The 16,595-nt window shown below is 40.1% G+C and overlaps 2 protein-coding genes across 3 annotated transcripts in view; one reads left to right on the top strand and one right to left on the bottom strand.

Annotated features, from left to right (window-relative positions):
- LOC117477935 (sodium/hydrogen exchanger 3-like) overlaps positions 1-12,067 on the top strand; it is a 27,030-nt gene extending 14,963 nt beyond the window's left edge. The window contains exons 5-16 of the mRNA XM_034124752.1: positions 3,471-3,648; positions 3,979-4,199; positions 4,286-4,488; positions 5,651-5,740; positions 5,828-5,898; positions 5,987-6,116; positions 7,236-7,381; positions 7,780-7,903; positions 8,293-8,466; positions 8,708-8,762; positions 8,872-8,958; positions 10,648-12,067. Coding sequence (XP_033980643.1) covers positions 3,471-3,648; positions 3,979-4,199; positions 4,286-4,488; positions 5,651-5,740; positions 5,828-5,898; positions 5,987-6,116; positions 7,236-7,381; positions 7,780-7,903; positions 8,293-8,466; positions 8,708-8,762; positions 8,872-8,958; positions 10,648-10,928 — 1,760 coding nt within the window. The 3' untranslated portion in view covers positions 10,929-12,067. The remainder of the gene's footprint in view (positions 1-3,470; positions 3,649-3,978; positions 4,200-4,285; positions 4,489-5,650; positions 5,741-5,827; positions 5,899-5,986; positions 6,117-7,235; positions 7,382-7,779; positions 7,904-8,292; positions 8,467-8,707; positions 8,763-8,871; positions 8,959-10,647) is intronic.
- Positions 11,641-16,574, bottom strand: olah (oleoyl-ACP hydrolase). Of its 2 annotated transcripts, none has more exons than XM_034124753.1 (7): positions 16,490-16,574; positions 15,487-15,620; positions 14,647-14,785; positions 14,466-14,565; positions 14,021-14,190; positions 13,200-13,282; positions 11,641-12,554 (listed from the first exon to the last, which is right to left on the bottom strand). In XM_034124753.1, the coding sequence occupies exons 1-7, from the start codon at positions 16,510-16,512 to the stop codon at positions 12,412-12,414; spliced, it is 792 nt and encodes a 263-aa protein (XP_033980644.1). In that variant the 5' UTR covers positions 16,513-16,574; the 3' UTR covers positions 11,641-12,411. The 2 variants fall into 2 exon arrangements, with proteins under 2 accessions (XP_033980644.1, XP_033980645.1); XM_034124754.1 differs by having other exon boundaries at positions 15,487-15,617; positions 16,490-16,560.
- Positions 16,575-16,595: the final 21 nt, after the last annotated feature.

Raw genomic sequence — 16,595 nt, 5'->3', positions numbered from 1 at the left:
TGGAAGCGCCAGTGAATGAGCCCCATTAACTGAGTTTTAAACATCACTTTTCACGAGTGTGTTCGTCGAGCTCTTCAACACCCTCTCCCCCCCCCCCCCCGTTGATAATTCACGATCGTCGGCACGCTGATACATTTTTTTTTTTAGAATGGCACTTCATATCAAAAAGGTTGCCGACCCCTGGTATAGACCCATCTACCCCCCACTGCATTTTTGCCCTCTGGTAGTGTGGTCAATGTGAATGTGTCATTTTCCTTAAGAGAATTCATTTCCTCCTGCATAGCATCAGTTCAGAGTTTTGACTCTGCTGAATTCATGGCCTCTTTAAAGGTGTTTGGTACATTACACATTACTCTGTAGCAATAGTCAATATTTACATACTTCTGGTCGTCACACTGTACTTTACATTCATAGTCCTCTAAATACTGAGGTCTCCTCCTTTCTCTTTGGGGATAGCTTCTATTTTGACCTTCTGCTCCCTTTCCTGTCTGAGTGTTTGTGTCATCTGTCTCAGTTCGAGCCTCCTGTGTCTCTTTTGGACACGAGTCAGTCCCCTGGGTTTCTGGCTTGGTGGATACAAACCTTTTCTCATAAAAATCGTCATCACTTGCCTCAAAATCAGTCTGTGTATGTCGCTCGACTATACTTTTTGTGACAAACTTCACTTGCCTGTGTTTTCGAACACTACCAGTGTCTGGGTTGTAGACTAGGTATGCTGGGCTGTTTTTATCATACCCTACAAAAATACCCTTCTCACACCTCGAGTCTAACTTTTTCTTTTCCTGCTTGTATGCATAGCATACAGATCCAAATATATTCATTTTCGAGAGGTTCGGCTTACGTCCTGTCAGCATATAATAAGGTGTCTGTCCTACACGTCTGTTGTAACATCTGTTACGTATTACAGCTGCAGTCATGACGGCATATGTCCATAGCTTCTTTGGTAAATTGCTCTCAAGAAGCATGCATCTTGCCATTTCAAAAAGTGTTCTCCAGTTTCTCTCAGCTGTCCCATTTTGATGGGGTGAGTAAGGTGCTGAAGTTTCATGTCGTATTGCATGTTGTCTAAGGAGCGATTGAAAGTTTGTCCCGGTGAATTCTGTACCGTTATCAGACCTTATACATTTGATTTTACCATAAGGTGCGACATCAGCAATGAATTTCTCTGTGGCTTTGAAAGTATCACTTTTAGCTTTTAGGAAATACACAAATACTGCCCCTGAAAAGTCATCTGTAAAAGCCAATGTGTATCTGAATCCCTCCTTAGCCTCTGGCTCAATGGGACCTGCTAAATCAGTGTGCACAAGATTGAGCGCTGCTTTAGCTCTTGCATCTGGTTGTCTGTTCCTACTCTGAGCAAATTTACCTCGAGTACACACTTCACAGTTAAGGTTAGATTTATCAATCCCACCCTTAATTTTCATCCCCTCAGTGACTTTTTCCAGTTGTGACACATCATCATAGTTACAGTGACCAAGTATTTCATGCCATGTTTGAATGTCATAACATCCAAAACATGCATCGTCCTCAGCTTCACAGTCCACAGTGTTTAAAAAATAAAGTCTATCATATTCCTTGATGTCAAATATTTTACCTCTCTGGTGAATCAGCTGGTTACAACCCTGACGAAAGTTCACTGATGCTCCGTTGGCTGTCGCTGCTTTAACAGAGAAAATGTCTTGTGGATAGGACGGTATATAGAGCGCGTCCTTCAGCATCGCTGTCACTCGTCGTCCCTCCGTGTCTTGCAGGCAGACCTCCGCCTCTCCTTTCTTCAAAGCGACACCACTTGTTCTTGTCCCGTCAGCCAATTCAACAAAGTGGTCTTTCGGTTGAAAAGTCTCATCGAACCTTTTAAACTTGTCGATGTTCGTTATTATGTGTGACGTTGCTCCGGTGTCGACCATCAGCCCTTTATGTGTAACTCCGGTTACTGGACTGTCACGTACTTTAAAAACAAATGAGTGGTCCTCAACGTCAGTTGCTTGTTTAGCATTGTCTCTCTCTTTGCGTCTGCAGTTTGCATCTATATGTGTGGAATTTTTGCAAAAACTGCACCACTGTCTCTGGTCTTTGCTGTTGCTGCTACTCTCACTTCGACACTCACGAGCCCGGTGTCCTTTCTGACCGCAGTTGTAGCAGGTGATATTGGGGCCATCTCTCCACTTCACCCAGCCACTCGCTTTCATAATATTATCAGATTCCTCACTCAAGTTGGCATTGTATTTTTCTGTGCTTTCATAGCTCCTCAACTTTGTTTTGAACTCACCAAAAGTTAGCTTCTCATCCCCTTGTGTAATGTGGATGGCAAACGGCCTAAAACAGATTGGCAGTCCCTTTAAAATCATGGCTATCAGCAGCCCGTCGCTAAGAGTCTCTTCAGCATTTCTCAGTGCTGTAATTGCCGTTTCGGCACGAATAATATAGTCAGTGACGCTCTCATTAGCGGCTTTCTGCAGCGACGTTAGTTCAGTGTAGAGGCTGATCACCCGTGGTTTCCCTTTCCCAGCGTAGTGGTCCCTCAGTATTTGTAACGCTTTTCTTCCGTTGTCCGCTGCTTCTCTCATGATCAGTGAAAGGCTTTTATCGTCCAGTACCTGGATCAATTCCGCATAGGCTTCTTCGTTTTTCTCATCATCAGCCTCATCCTCTACACCTGGCTCCTCTAGGATGGCAGCCTTCAATCCTAGCAGTCGCAGGTAACCCAAAAACTTTGTCTCCCATAACTCGTAGTTCTTCTCATCTCCGTCGAAACACAAACGGTTCCACCGGCTTCCATGGTCCCTCCTGGGCCCATAACCTGTTAGCGATGCCATGATCTTAGGGCAGGAATACCGTGAACATAGTTTAACGTGACAGAGGAATAAATACACACGTACACCATCAGCTGTGCATCAATCGGAAGTGACACGTTTTATTGCGCATGTCCCTTTTATCACGGGAATACAGGAAGTGATTAGTATAAGAGTACTAAATAAACAGAATTCATATATTACATTTCATAATTCAACACATATGGATCTTAACAAAGATCCGCTATATCAGATACCTGTAGATGTATCAGCTGTTTATTTCACATGAGTTCCAGGCAGCTTTTTAATCACTGCGGTGGATCCATGATCCATTGCAGCTGGTTTCATTATAATTTATCAAGGGGGTGTATCAAGTCATGCGGGGGGTTTTCCTTTCAGCGAGGATCGACTCTGTGCCGATCACGGCCCCACTGCGGTAGGGACGTCCGAAATTAGGTGCTACATCTGTATGTTATATTAAACATTTGGGCAAACGTTTCCCAACCGTATTGATGTTGTTTTTTTCAATATTGGTTATCGTGAAGTTGGTCTTAAATGTAATTTTGAGTGGCATTAAATAAGTCTTAACACGTTTTAAATCTAACTTTCCTTCCTTGGAACCATGGCATGAAGACACGTTTGCTGAACATAACTTTTTACACCTCTCTCTCACTGCAGTTTCCTTCTTCGTGGTGGCGTTTGGAGGTTCTCTCGTTGGCTTTGTGTTCGGCCTGCTGATCTCTTTTCTGACCAGAGGCACCAAAAACATCCAGATCATCGAGCCGGGCTTCGTCTTCGTGTTGGGATACCTCTCCTACCTGACCGCGGAGATGCTGTCCCTGTCGGCCATCCTTTCGTCAGTACTTCGCTAAAAACATCTAAATTGTTTTATTACTTTTGTGTCCATGTTATTAAACCCTTAGTGCGAATGAATCATGGTTCCCACAGGTCCTGAAAGCCCTTATATTTGTGAATTAAAAAGGGAAAAATCAAGGCATTGAACCTTTTTGAAAATAGACATAGGCCTAGGTATTTTTTGGTGAAATTATAGAAATGATGCTGGGTAATCGAATTTGAGGAAATTGGGTCCATAAGAACTTTTAGGAACCCTGATTTATGGAAGGAGACATTTATCCATAAAACTGTTTATTTATAATAAATGTATTCCTGTGTTTTTGTTCTGTAGGATCGTCTTCTGTGGCATGTGCTGTCAGAAGTACATCAATACGAACATGGACGAGCGGTCCGTCACCACAGTCAGATATGTGATGAAGGTGTTAGCCAACGGATCAGAAACCATCATCTTTGTATTCCTCGGCATCTCGGCCATTGATAAGACAATCTGGGTGTGGAACACGGGCTTCATCCTGCTCACGCTCTTCTTCATCTTCATTTACAGATTCATCGGTGAGATTTGTATCTTTTGCTGTCAGCAAACAGTACGATATCTTATATCAGAGGTCACAACCAGTCTGTATGTGTGTGTGCTGCAGGGGTCTTTTTCCTCACCTGGATCCTGAACAGGTACCGACTGGTCCGCGTGGAGTTCATAGATCAGCTGATCATGAGCTACGGTGGCCTGCGAGGCGCTGTCGCATACGGCCTGGCTACGATGCTAGATGAGAACAAGATAAAGGAGAAGAATCTGATGGTCTGCACTTCTCTAATCGTTGTGTACTTCACTGTAATTCTTCAGGTAACTATTTGAATGTTGTCACCAAGCTAAAAAAATGTATTGGCACCTAGTGTTCTACTTCTCTCTATCTTTTAAAATGTAATAATGGGCACTACAATTTCAATTTGCAGTACTGTTTGTGTTTCGTTGTTCCCTAAGTCAGAACTGATAGATTTTCTCAACATACTTACGGTATATGGTGGCCGACAAGTGCAAACGCGCTACAACGGCCCAAATCATTTTCATTAGGACAAACGGCTGCAAGAACGATGCAAATATAAAAACACAAATGTGCCAAAAATCATGCAAATGAAGAAACATCTTCACCAACGGGAGAACACATGCAGCATTTAGAAAACAATCATCAACTTGACCAAACATGCGCAGCGTTTACTACAAGCACTGCATACAAAACCTATCACTCAAACTTAAAATGTACGTTTTATTGGTTTATTTTAACAATGTGATCACATGATTCTTTCGATATTATTGCAGATCTGCTGTAAGCTAGCTAACTTAGCTAACCTATTCATTTAAAATATACTGACAAAACACTTACAAATTAAAGAAAACAGACAAACTCTGCAACAGTAACAGGTGGCCAACTTTATAATTCCTGAATCCTTGCTATGCATCACTTTGTTTGTGCAGCACTTTTAGTAAATGATGTGCATGTTTCATCAAGTTAATGAATGTTTTCTAAATGCTGCGCTCGCATGTGTTATCCATTTGGTGAAGATGTTTCTTCATTTGTATATGTTTTGACGCATTCGTGTTTTTTATTTGCATAGTTTTTAAAGGAGCAGCAAGTTTCTCCTAATGGAAGGTTTTTTGGCCGTTGTATCGTGTTTGCACTTGTAGGCCACCGTACCTCCTGCATGTAAAACTGATCTTTAACTTCAAAACGTAGTAACTCTGAAGAAGTTTGGGTGACATATTTTCAGTCCAGCAGATCTATGTGCAAATTTGTTTTTGATCATTTTAAATAAAACTTTAATCTATGTATTTTTGTGTTAATTGTTGAAACTTGATGTTGTTTCAATTTTTTGCCTGGTGTCCCTTTTAAGTTATATATACGATCTCAAAGGGACACCTGATTTAGTAAAGGCTAAATAAATAAAGTGTTTTTGTAGCTTTCCTCCACAAACACAGCTTCATTTGGAAATCTCTCTTTCTGTTGCAGGGAATAACAATGAAGCCTCTGGTCAACTGGCTTAAAGTAAAGAGGGCTGCAGTGACTGACATCACACTCGTGGAAAAGCTCCAAAACAAGGTAGAGCTGAAAGTTAAAAAGCAACGAGAATAATAAGTTACATGGCTGCACTCCAGCTGTTAAAGAATCTCTGCTCCTGTTGTGCAGGTGTTCGATCACATGCTTGTAGCAATAGAAGATATCTCTGGACAAATAGGACATAACTACATGAGGGACAAGTATGTAAAGACATCTGAAAATATGACATTAATAAATTAGATGAACTGTTTACGTGAAGCTTTAATCATCTCCTCTTTCTCTCTGAAGGTGGAATCAATTTGAGGAAAAGTGGATGTCGAGGATTTTGATGAAGCCGTCGGCGAGGAAGAGCCGCGACTACGTCTTCAACGTCTTCCATAAGCTGAACCTCAAGGATGCTATGAGCTACGTGGCGGAGGTGAGGAGCAAATTCAGTCTCAAGCCGATTCAAGTGTAATTTGTCCAGGTGGACATTAACCCATGCGACTCCATTTTTTAAAAGTTGCTCTGGAGGACAAAATGTCAAACAACAGCTATACCATTATATTTTAAAATATTTTAAATTTTCACTTAATGTGTTAAATCAAAAAGCAACATTAATGAACGTAATCAGGCCGAACTCATAGTCGAAGCGCGGGAGCAAACACATTGTAGAACGTCTCGCGGCCGCGCGCAGACGAAGGAGGACAGTGGACTGGACAGACACAAAACATATACCGCGCTCACTAACGATGTCACACCAATCGATGTTCAGGTTTTTTTTAAAGAGCAAGAACAGAGTCGTTGCCGCCGGAACCACCACACTCATCATCCTCACAGCAGGTGCCGCCTCAGAGAGACGAGAGTGTGTTTAATGTTGTGCCCCCACTGAGCTCAGTCCCTCTGCGGGACGTAGCACCCGTTGCAGGAAAACAGAAAATAGCATCCCAGTGCCGGACCTCTCAGCCATAGATGACCCGGCGGCTACACAGCCAAAGCTCATAAAGTACCCTCAGACACTTTTCGGACAAAAGAAAAGGAGCTTCGCTGCCCACTGGTATGACAAGTACACATTCTTGGAGTATAGCATTAGCAAGGACAGTGTGTTTTGTAAAATGTGCCTGCATTTTAGAGAGAGAGGCCGGGCCAGTACAGGGACTGGAAACACATCGACTATGCTCTCAGTAAACACGAATGTCCTATTTTTATTAGATTATTAACAAAAATCGCGAGAAAACATTTGAACAGGCCCAGCCGAAATTACATTGGCCCACCCGCAATTGAAATCCTGGCGCCGCGGCTGAGAGTGTCTGTATTTGTCTTCAGTTCATCATTGACAGACTTTTAATAGGAGCTGAGGTTGAACTTCCCAGGATTTGGGAAAAAATAACCTACAACATTGCAAAAATGTACTGTATGCCATATGCATTAACACAGCCGTAATGATTGGAAAATTCAAAATGAAAAAGCCAGAAATGTCCGTAGTAAGGCACAAGGGTCAAAGAAAACAGACGTAAGCTCTAGTGCTGATCTAAGTTCTCTCCTCTCGATGTTGCAGGGTGAACGTCGAGGCTCTCTGGAGTTTATCCGCAATGAAACTGCCATCATCGACTTCAAGAAGAAGTTTGGTGACGACTTCTCAGATGTCATGCCTGACATCACAGCGGACACGTCAGACGATCACGGTGCAATGTCTTCTATGAGGTGAGCAAATAATTAGCCTGATTCACACATTAATCACATGAGAAGGCAGTCTATAAATACACCAACAAGTTCAACCAGAAATAACCTAATTACAAAACTCTTGAATTCCTTTCATTAGTTTTATTCAGTTTCAATAAATATAGATTATTTATAAGTTGAAAACTAGCATTAAAAGATTTGGAGTGAATATATCCTTACATGATATCTGCTTAGACACTGCTCCCTGGTGACTAAAAGCAGTCACATCATCTTTTCTCACCCTTGGAAACAAACCATACACGTAGGAATTATCTTGCACAGACCATGCAGATCCAAATCTCCACCAGATTTGATGAGAACCATAAATGAGTGCTGTACTTTTGTGTGATAACAACTGACATATTTTATTCCTGCTGTAGAAGAGACACTGTGCCATCGATAAGCCTGGAAATGCACGAGCAGACCATGAACGGTATGAGGGAGTCAGAGGACATCAACACTCACCACCTGCTGCAGCAGCACCTGTACAAGGGCAGGAAGCAGGTAGACATACTCAGTCTCATTACTATACACACTGCATTCACAACAATAAAAGGATACTACAGCAATAAAGTATTGCACTTCCATATTGCTCTATGACTCACAAGAGTACATATTTTGTGTTTAAAGGAAGATTGGTCAAAATGAATGCTTCAGAGGGCAAGATATCCAGATTTTAAGTCACTGCTAGCACCAGAAATGGGGTAGCCTTAATTTCCCATAATGCAACATAATGGCTTCATGCCACTTGCCATATAATAACCCACTTTCCTACAAACCCTGCCTGAATTTGTCATGATCAGTTATTTTTTAAAGTGAGAATGATCAAATTGTCAAGTAAACTGAACTTGTTTTTTTATTTCTCATATTCACTCTCAATTTCTGGCGTGCAGCACCGCCACAGATACAGCCGGAGTCACTTTGACACCAACAAAGATGAGAATGAGGTGCAGGAGATCTTCCAGAGGACCATGAGGAGCCGTTTGGAGTCCTTTAAGTCCACGAAGATGGGCGTCGCTCCACCAAAGGCGATATCCAAGCACCCAAAGAAAGACCAGCAGCAGAAGGTCATTTCATTACATACATGGGATTTTAGGCAATTACCAAAAGGGCTAGGTATTGTTGCCGTTATTAATAAAACAGGACAACATGATTATATTTATCAAAGTATTCCAAAAATGTACACTAAATGCAAATACACCCAGCCCTAACAGTACAAATGTGCGTTTTATTGATGTACGTTTCACATTTTGTAACTTATTTTCAAGTTGTTATTTAAAGATAAACTGATTGTTCTACCTCCTGCAGATGCCAAATGGAAAATCAAGGGACAAAAGTAAAACCAACTATTCTGGTGATGAAGGTTTGTTTCTGTTTTCATTTTAAAGGAACTTGTTATACGCCCTGAAGCCAAAGCCCAAGTGTTTATGAAAACCTTCTTTTTGAAAAACTATTTTTAATGTTCTTTCTAGATTTTGAGTTCTCAGAGGGAGACAACGCCTCTGGCTACGAAGCTTCAGGCCATTCATTCCCAATGAGGGTCACCTACAGGGCAGGAGGTAAATAAACCCATTATCTATTCCACTTATCCTGTGATGGAAGAACTACTAAGGCCCCGCTCACACGGGACCGTTTGCGTTTATGCACAGTATGCGTATTCAAAAAAGTATTCCGTTCACATGCATTCGTTTCATTTAACGTGTCTGTTCAAACGAGGCCGCTGGAAACGCTGTAGTACATATGCCGGGACTGTAAGTGGCGCTGTAACTTCCGCCAAAATACACCAAAAGCCGCGAAGAAGAGCAGCCCCGCCGCAATGTTGCCATGGCTACCCTTCTGTTTAAGCCCCGCGGTGTATTTAGCAACATGTAGTTCATGTAATTCTCCATGTCCACTTGTTGCTGATGGTTGTGGTAGAGGAGCTGTAGATTTTGCACTAATATCTGTAGCATGGTCAGTAGCAGTAGCACTAGCAGTAGCTACTGACAGGAGGAAGTCAGTGTGTGTGGCGATTGCTGGTATTCAGCGGGATATAGTCATTTCCTCAGCATATGGATAAATGCAACGGGGAAGTTAACTGAAAGAAACCGAATCTGTGGATATTGCATCGACCGACCAAGAAGCACGTCTCCGTGGAGAGGACGCGCTCAGAAAGAGAGATATTCTCTACAAACACCGGGTGAGATCGCACCTTTGTCAATATAATGGATCAATGCATGAAATCTGACTCTGTTTATTTTGTTTAAGGAGTATATTGGGCGTTAACAATTCTGGTTTGCCTTTTATAATATTATTTCATTCAAGAACCCCTTGTGCGTTTAATTAACACAGCTATTTTTGATAGTTGCTACAGCAGTGAGCAGGAGAGGTGGGGAGAGGTGGGGCTATCGCTATTTTTTCAGGAAATATTCGTATAGAGGTGATTACACGGACTCGGTTGACCCCCCAGAGTGTTTCGTTTGCAAATCTATCCACCTTGGGACCCGTTATCGTTTGTGGGGTCAGTTTCTATCGGCCTCGTGTAAATAATAGGGCTATACGCACGCGAAACTATGCAGATACAAGCAGTTTTCTCCTCGTGTAAACGGCGCCTAAGAGTACCAATACAACTTTTTATAAATAAGCTATTACATGTCAAATAAATTCAGTCAAATTCGTATATATACTGCATATATATGAGTATTTAAGTATTATGAGCAAAAAATACTCAGAGTATTGTTTTTCAAGTGAAAATACCCCCATTTGAATATATACGACAATAATAGAATTTGAATGCATCTCCAAGTCTGGAAATATTTTACTGTTGTAGATGCCTACGTTTGGATTAGTTTAAAATACTTGTACAGTTAGGTATTTTAGAGTTGTAAATAGTTGGATAAGAAGGAATTAATAAAGTTACACTGCATGAATGTTTAAAAAAAACGTTTTCTTATAAGCGTTGCAATTTTTGTTTTGACCTCTTGTGGGCTTCAAACTGTTCAGGGAAATCCCTCTTTGGTAAAAGTACCATTAACTCCTTTTAAATAGGATAGGGGCCGAACTAGACAGTTGCACATAAGCCAAAAAGGTTGGCAAGCACTGTTTTAATCTTTTAAATACTTTCTAATTAATACAAGGTATCAAGAGGTTTTACAAAATAAAATATGAAATACTCAAGTAAAGTAGAGCAGTTGAGCAAATGTTCTCTCCACCAATGTATATCTCCCCCAAACCCTGTCAGCACTAATCAGTGTCTCCCTCTGGTGCAGCTGGAATAGAGAACCCGGCCTTCATGCCGGACCTGGACCCCCTGGCCCCGGTGCAGACCCACCCCTGGCTGTCGGAGTTGGAGCTGGACAGCAGCAGGGTGGCCCCCTCGCAGCGGGCCCAGGTCCGGCTGCCGCGGGGGCCCAGCGACCTGCGCCGCCTGGCCCCTCCGCGCATCAGCACCCGCTCAGACGACTCCTTCCTGCAGGCCGACGTTCCTCTCACGCCTCCACCCCCAGCCACGCCCGCCCCACCACCATACCATTATGATGGCTCCATGTAGCAGCCTCCAGGAGACTCAGAACCTGACCTCAGACTTTGCACCGTCTACTCTCAAAATATTGACTTGGGAATGTTTTCTTTTCCGGCCAGTTGCTTAATCTCACTCCTGAGTGTTTATACGAAACATTCACAGTCCCACAACCTTTGTGCCCCCCACCCCCCCTCCCCCTCAGCTCCTCCTGTTGCTCTAACTTCACCGTCCACCGAGCAAAGGGAAACTGCCTGTAAAGCACAGACCCTCTATGCACTGTGGTTATTCACCAGCACTTCGTAAATCAGTCCCATGGAGTATCTTATCCGTGAATGTGATGTAGAAACCTTTTTTTAAGAATATAGATATTTATAAATTGTGTGTTTATAAAGTGATCATTTAATTAGAGGGAAATGAAGGAAATTCCAGCTCTATAATTTAAAATGTAGTGCTCTTTCCTATTTGTCTCAGACCTACGGAAGTCCTAAACGGCCATGGTTCAAAAATTGTATTTCCTTCGTTTTTTCTACAATCATGAATTAATTTCATTGTTCTCTCACAAGTTATTTATGTCATTATCTGGAAATAAAAAAATTGTTTTATCAAAATAATAGGATGATTTGCTAAAGATATCGAGATAACAATAACTTTCTCGAGAACGAAAGAAATACGTTTAATACTACACAACATATCTCGTTATCTGGGGAAAACATTTGTTTTTGGGGAAAATGAACATAAATAATTTTCAAACTTGGGAATACAATTTATTGAATTTGTTATTACAGGAAAACATGGTTTATAAAATGTTTGAAGATGGCCGTTTAGGGCTTCCATACGGAACAGTGCCTGAGGTTGAATATTAAACTTGAATAACACCATTGTAAAAATGTCACATGTATGATAAAGACATATTATATTTATTCACACATCTGTGCCTAAGCAAACTGACAAATACTGTATATTATATATTCCTCCAGCACAGAACACTTTTACTGACTACTTTGAATTGAATGCATTTTAACTATAGATTGAACAAATTAAAATAAAATATTTGTATAGTCAGTAACATTGTGTATATGTGAAATAATTTGTCAAAAATGTATCCACAGCTGATTTGATAAATCAATAATCATTGATTAATTCATTTATCAATAAAAAAGTAAAACATGGGCGGCTCTTCTCTTGTTTGTATTATAACTGCTGATAAAAAAAGCTTTTTGAGCTAAATCTGGCATATTTAAATCCAACAGATAACTAGAATTAACACATCATATAAATACCTAATACGTGAAATTAAGGTTATTTTTTAAAAAAACACGCGACTCTTACCCATACATTAACAATATTAGTAAAACACTTATGGATCAACAATTACGTTTTAATGAATCACCCTTTAATATTTACCAAACATTCAGTCAAATTCATTTACCACACAATATTACACTTCTCATATGTATCCAGAAATATTTTTTTATACAATTATTTAATAAAAAAAAGATTTACACAGATTTCATTATAAATAGTCCATTTCTGATGTTTCCACCTGCTTTGTGACGTAGTCTAAAATGATCTTTTCATTCCCAGAATCCTTCAGGTAGAAATGGGATCCATCCAGCATCCTGATGGTGAAATCTCCTGAAGTGATGCTTTTCCACGCTGTAGATAAAATTCATAACTATAATTAATGACATAATGAACCTGGAAACAAGTACATTTACAATCAGCACATACAGCACTGCACTTACAGCATGACATGTTTGCTTATTGTCTAATATGCATGCAAACAATATTAGCTTTAGTGTCACTGCAGGCTATTGTTAATGAAGATGAAGTGTATTTATTCTATTCAAAAGGGATAGTGCATAGTTATAAACCATAAAAGTGTCCATATCAGATTCTAGCTTCAATTTGCATCTTCAGAAGCTGTTCAGATTAAAAGGCACAATAACAAAACATAAAGAGTAGGCATAATAGAAGGTAAATAACAAAGAACACAAAATATCACATCCCAAATGTATGCTCGTCATACAGAAGCTTGTCAAGTAGAACATAACATAGGTTTGTGTGTGATTTTAAGACTCTTATTCTGTACATGAATCAGTAATATTTCAATATTCCGATGCAGAAAACCTCAAAAATCTGCTACATTTTATAGCTAGAATGCATTCCTGAAACCAAATGTTCCATTTCTTCTGACCCTGAGCATCCAGAAATGTACTTGCTTCCTTTATATAATATGGTATAGTATATCGTATATATATTGAGTGTGTGATAAAGCATTTCTTGCGTGAGAGGAATGACCTTGTAAGTCATGAGGAATGTCGTCCTTTCCATCAAAACAGGTGAGCGGGCAGGAGAGGAATGGATGTTCTGGCTTGTTGTACCTGCAGGAGAAATAGCAACAACACACATTACACACATTCATTCTGCATCTGGATCTGATCTCCAGATAAGTATTTCTTATATCTCGATTAAACCTCCCCAATTGATGACGTCCAGTAAGAGCATTAGGTTTGGATCTGGCATTATATTAATTATCCTCTAATTTGCATTCCATTTGAAAACAGAAATGTAACATTGGATGAAGCCAAAATTGTTGTTAACATTTTCTTAACATATTAGAATTCAAAGGGGGTTGGGGGTTGTTACTATCGCAGAGAAATAACGTCAACAGCCATAAAAGAAAACCTTTGTTTTAAAAGGCCTCTGTAAAAACGACAGAACGTAGATAGGATAGCAATACAACTAGAAAGTTGACTTTATGTAAGTGCTACTAAACTGGAGATTTCTGCCTCAGAGTGCAACAACTCCTAAAGATATGCTACATTTCATACATTTAGCAGACAATGCAGGTGAATAGTGTAAAATGTGTTAAACTAAAACATGACAATGAAACTTCCCCTGTTTGGTACGACTCCCTTAGTATTTTAAAATATCAGAAAATTATGTTTAATTATGCAAATGAGGTCCGGAGACTTGCATATGTATTTTGGATGCTAGACTGAAAGAACTGTCAGCCCAAACTCTAGGAATTTCAGAGCATGAAAAAAAGAGCTTTGCCTTTAATCTCTCGCCTCAAAATGAATGGTTGAGAAGAGATCAGTAATAAAGATGTGCCCCACCTGTAGTTCTCCACAACGTGCAGGTCGGCCTTCAGCGCAGGGAGGAAGAGCTTCAGAACCTCCGGGTTGGCCAGCAGCTCAGGAGGAGTTCCTCCAATCGAAATCATCCACTGCAGGAAATCCTCATCTGATAGGTTGCTTCTCTTTGGGGCTTTGATACGCGTCTCTGACTTAAAGACAACATATGAATGGTTCATCAGCAACACCAAACAGGTATCTTCTAATATATATATATATATATATATATATATATATAATCCTAAGAGTTTACATAAATATAAAAGGAGCCAGATGGTTTGTGCCGTAAATATCCTGTACGTTTTACTCACCTGTCATTAATGACTTCATGGTGTCTAGTCTTCAAAGGTTTGCCTCCTTATATTAACAAAGTTAGCGATACTAAGTGGATAATCCTGGATTAATACATTTAAATGTATTAACTTACGTAAGGTGCAGAGGCACCAGACAGGAAGATGTGCACAGGTTCCAGGTTATGCACTCTCTTCAAAGCTTCTGCCACAGCAAAACTGGTGAAGGCACCAAAACTGAAAACAGATCAGGATAGTGACAATGTTAAGAGAAAACAAGTTGTGATATAACTTATAAATCCTGTATTGGTGACATACCTGTGTCCAAACAGAGCGAAGGGCTTCTCTTTCAGCAGCGGTACCAGCGCAGCAACGACCTCGTCCACAACCTGCTGCAGGCTCTGATGGAACGGCTCTCTGGATCGGCTCTCTCTGCCGGGAAGTCTGACAGACAACACTGAGGGTGATAAAACAAATAGTTGGAACATTTCATTGGAGGGTTCTGCATTTGTTCTTATTTATTTATGAAGCTTTTTTAAAACCCTCCAACCTATCTGGTGCAAAAATGTAGGAATATGTACTTTTTGTTACTGGGCCCCATACTGTATACTTGGAATAAACATAAAAAATGCTTAGATTGGTCTCATTAATACTGCTGAGACAATTGCATTGCTTTTTTGCTAAACCTACTGATAACTTTCATTGCTTTCTAATTTTCTTTTCTTTTTTATTACAAATATATCCATGTATTCTTCTTATATTGCTTTTTCATTTTAGCTGTGTCTTTATTGGTTGTATATACCAAGACACCATTAAAAAAGAGTGTTCTCCCTCAATGTGTTTTCTGAGGTTAAAAAAAATAATAATACAAACAAATATATAAATATATATATATATCAATAATATTAATAATAATTAAAGAAAATGTATGTCTTGTACAAAGCACTGTTCAGTAAAAAGTACAATGTGTTATCAAAGTACAAGGATATCCTTTTAAAGTTCAAGTCCCACTCCCTTTTTTTACGTTACCTTTTGTTTAACCAATTATATTTGACTGTACATTAAAGACTACACTGGCAACATCAACAAGCATCTGATTAGTCGTGAATATAGTGCAAACAGTAGAGATAAGCAGGGCAAAGTGCAGCAGCATGGTACCTTCTATGGAGCTGTGGAGGACGTTCCCCCAGCGGGCGTAGTGTATGGAGCCTCCACCCGCCCAAGGGAAACAGATGAGTCGGGCCACAGCGTCTGGCCTCTTCCTGAAGCAGCTGATCACCTTTTCCATTCTACTGCAACACAAGAGCAACATCCAACAGTCACTCACGAGTCACATCTGCTGGGAGTTAGTTTATGTTGAAAAGGGGAAAAACACGTAATTATGGGTAACTGCGGGGTAGTGGTGGTCTAATGGATAGTGAGGTGGGCTGAAGATCGGAAGGTTGTGAGTTCAAATCCTGCCTGGAACACCACCACTAGTGTGCCCTTGAGCAAGGCACTTAGCCCTCAGTTACTCCAGGGAGAATGTCCCTGTAATTGGTAATTGTAAGTCGCTTTGGATAAAAGCGTCAGCTAAATGAAATGTAATGTAATGTAACTATAAGCAGAGGTGGGATGTAACTAATTACATTTACTTAAGTAGAGTATGGAGATACTTGAGTATTTCCATCTTGTGGTACGTTGTACTTCTGCCCCACTACAATTCAGAGGTAAATTGTGTACTTTAACTCTACTACATTTATTTAATACGTTTAGTTACTATGCAGATTTTGATAATGATAAGAATGTGTGATATACATATAACTCTGAAATCAGACTTTAGTTGGTGGAGTAAATTCACAAGCTACCCTGCAGTATACAAAGTCATTCAAACTAGCTGCACCTTTACCAGCTATGATAACACTTTAATGATCGTCCTTATAAAACACATCATATATATTATTCTGAAATGGACCAATCTGCATAATGAATGAGTACTTTTACTGTTGGTACTTTAAGTATATTTTGATGCTAATACTTTTGTACTTTTATTTGAGTAACATTTTGATTGCAAGACTATTACTTGTAACAGAGTATTCCTACACAAGAGTACTTCTACTTTTACTTAAGAACAAGATCTGAGTACTTCTCACACCTCTGACTATAAGAATGGTAATCATACCTGTTTGTTGCAGGCAGCTCCATCAACTTCTCCCAGGAAAGCTGTGCTAATTCTTCATGCTAAAGCTAAATTCTATCACTTCCTGGTTATTTTCTTCTATGGTACT

The sequence above is a fragment of the Trematomus bernacchii genome, unplaced genomic scaffold (assembly GCF_902827165.1).
Source record: "Trematomus bernacchii unplaced genomic scaffold, fTreBer1.1, whole genome shotgun sequence".
In the NCBI taxonomy this organism is placed as follows: Eukaryota; Metazoa; Chordata; class Actinopteri; order Perciformes; family Nototheniidae; genus Trematomus; species Trematomus bernacchii.
This window is presented reverse-complemented; position numbering and strand designations above follow the sequence as displayed.

Coding starts and splice junctions, on each gene's coding strand:
- olah (XM_034124753.1), bottom strand. CDS start 16,512: ATGGAGCTGCCTGCAACAAACAG. Junction 14,566..14,646: donor TTCGCTCTGTTTGGACACAG/GTATGTCACCAA, acceptor ATCTGTTTTCAG/TTTTGGTGCCTTCACCAGTT. Junction 13,283..14,020: donor CACGTTGTGGAGAACTACAG/GTGGGGCACATC, acceptor TTTCTCCTGCAG/GTACAACAAGCCAGAACATC.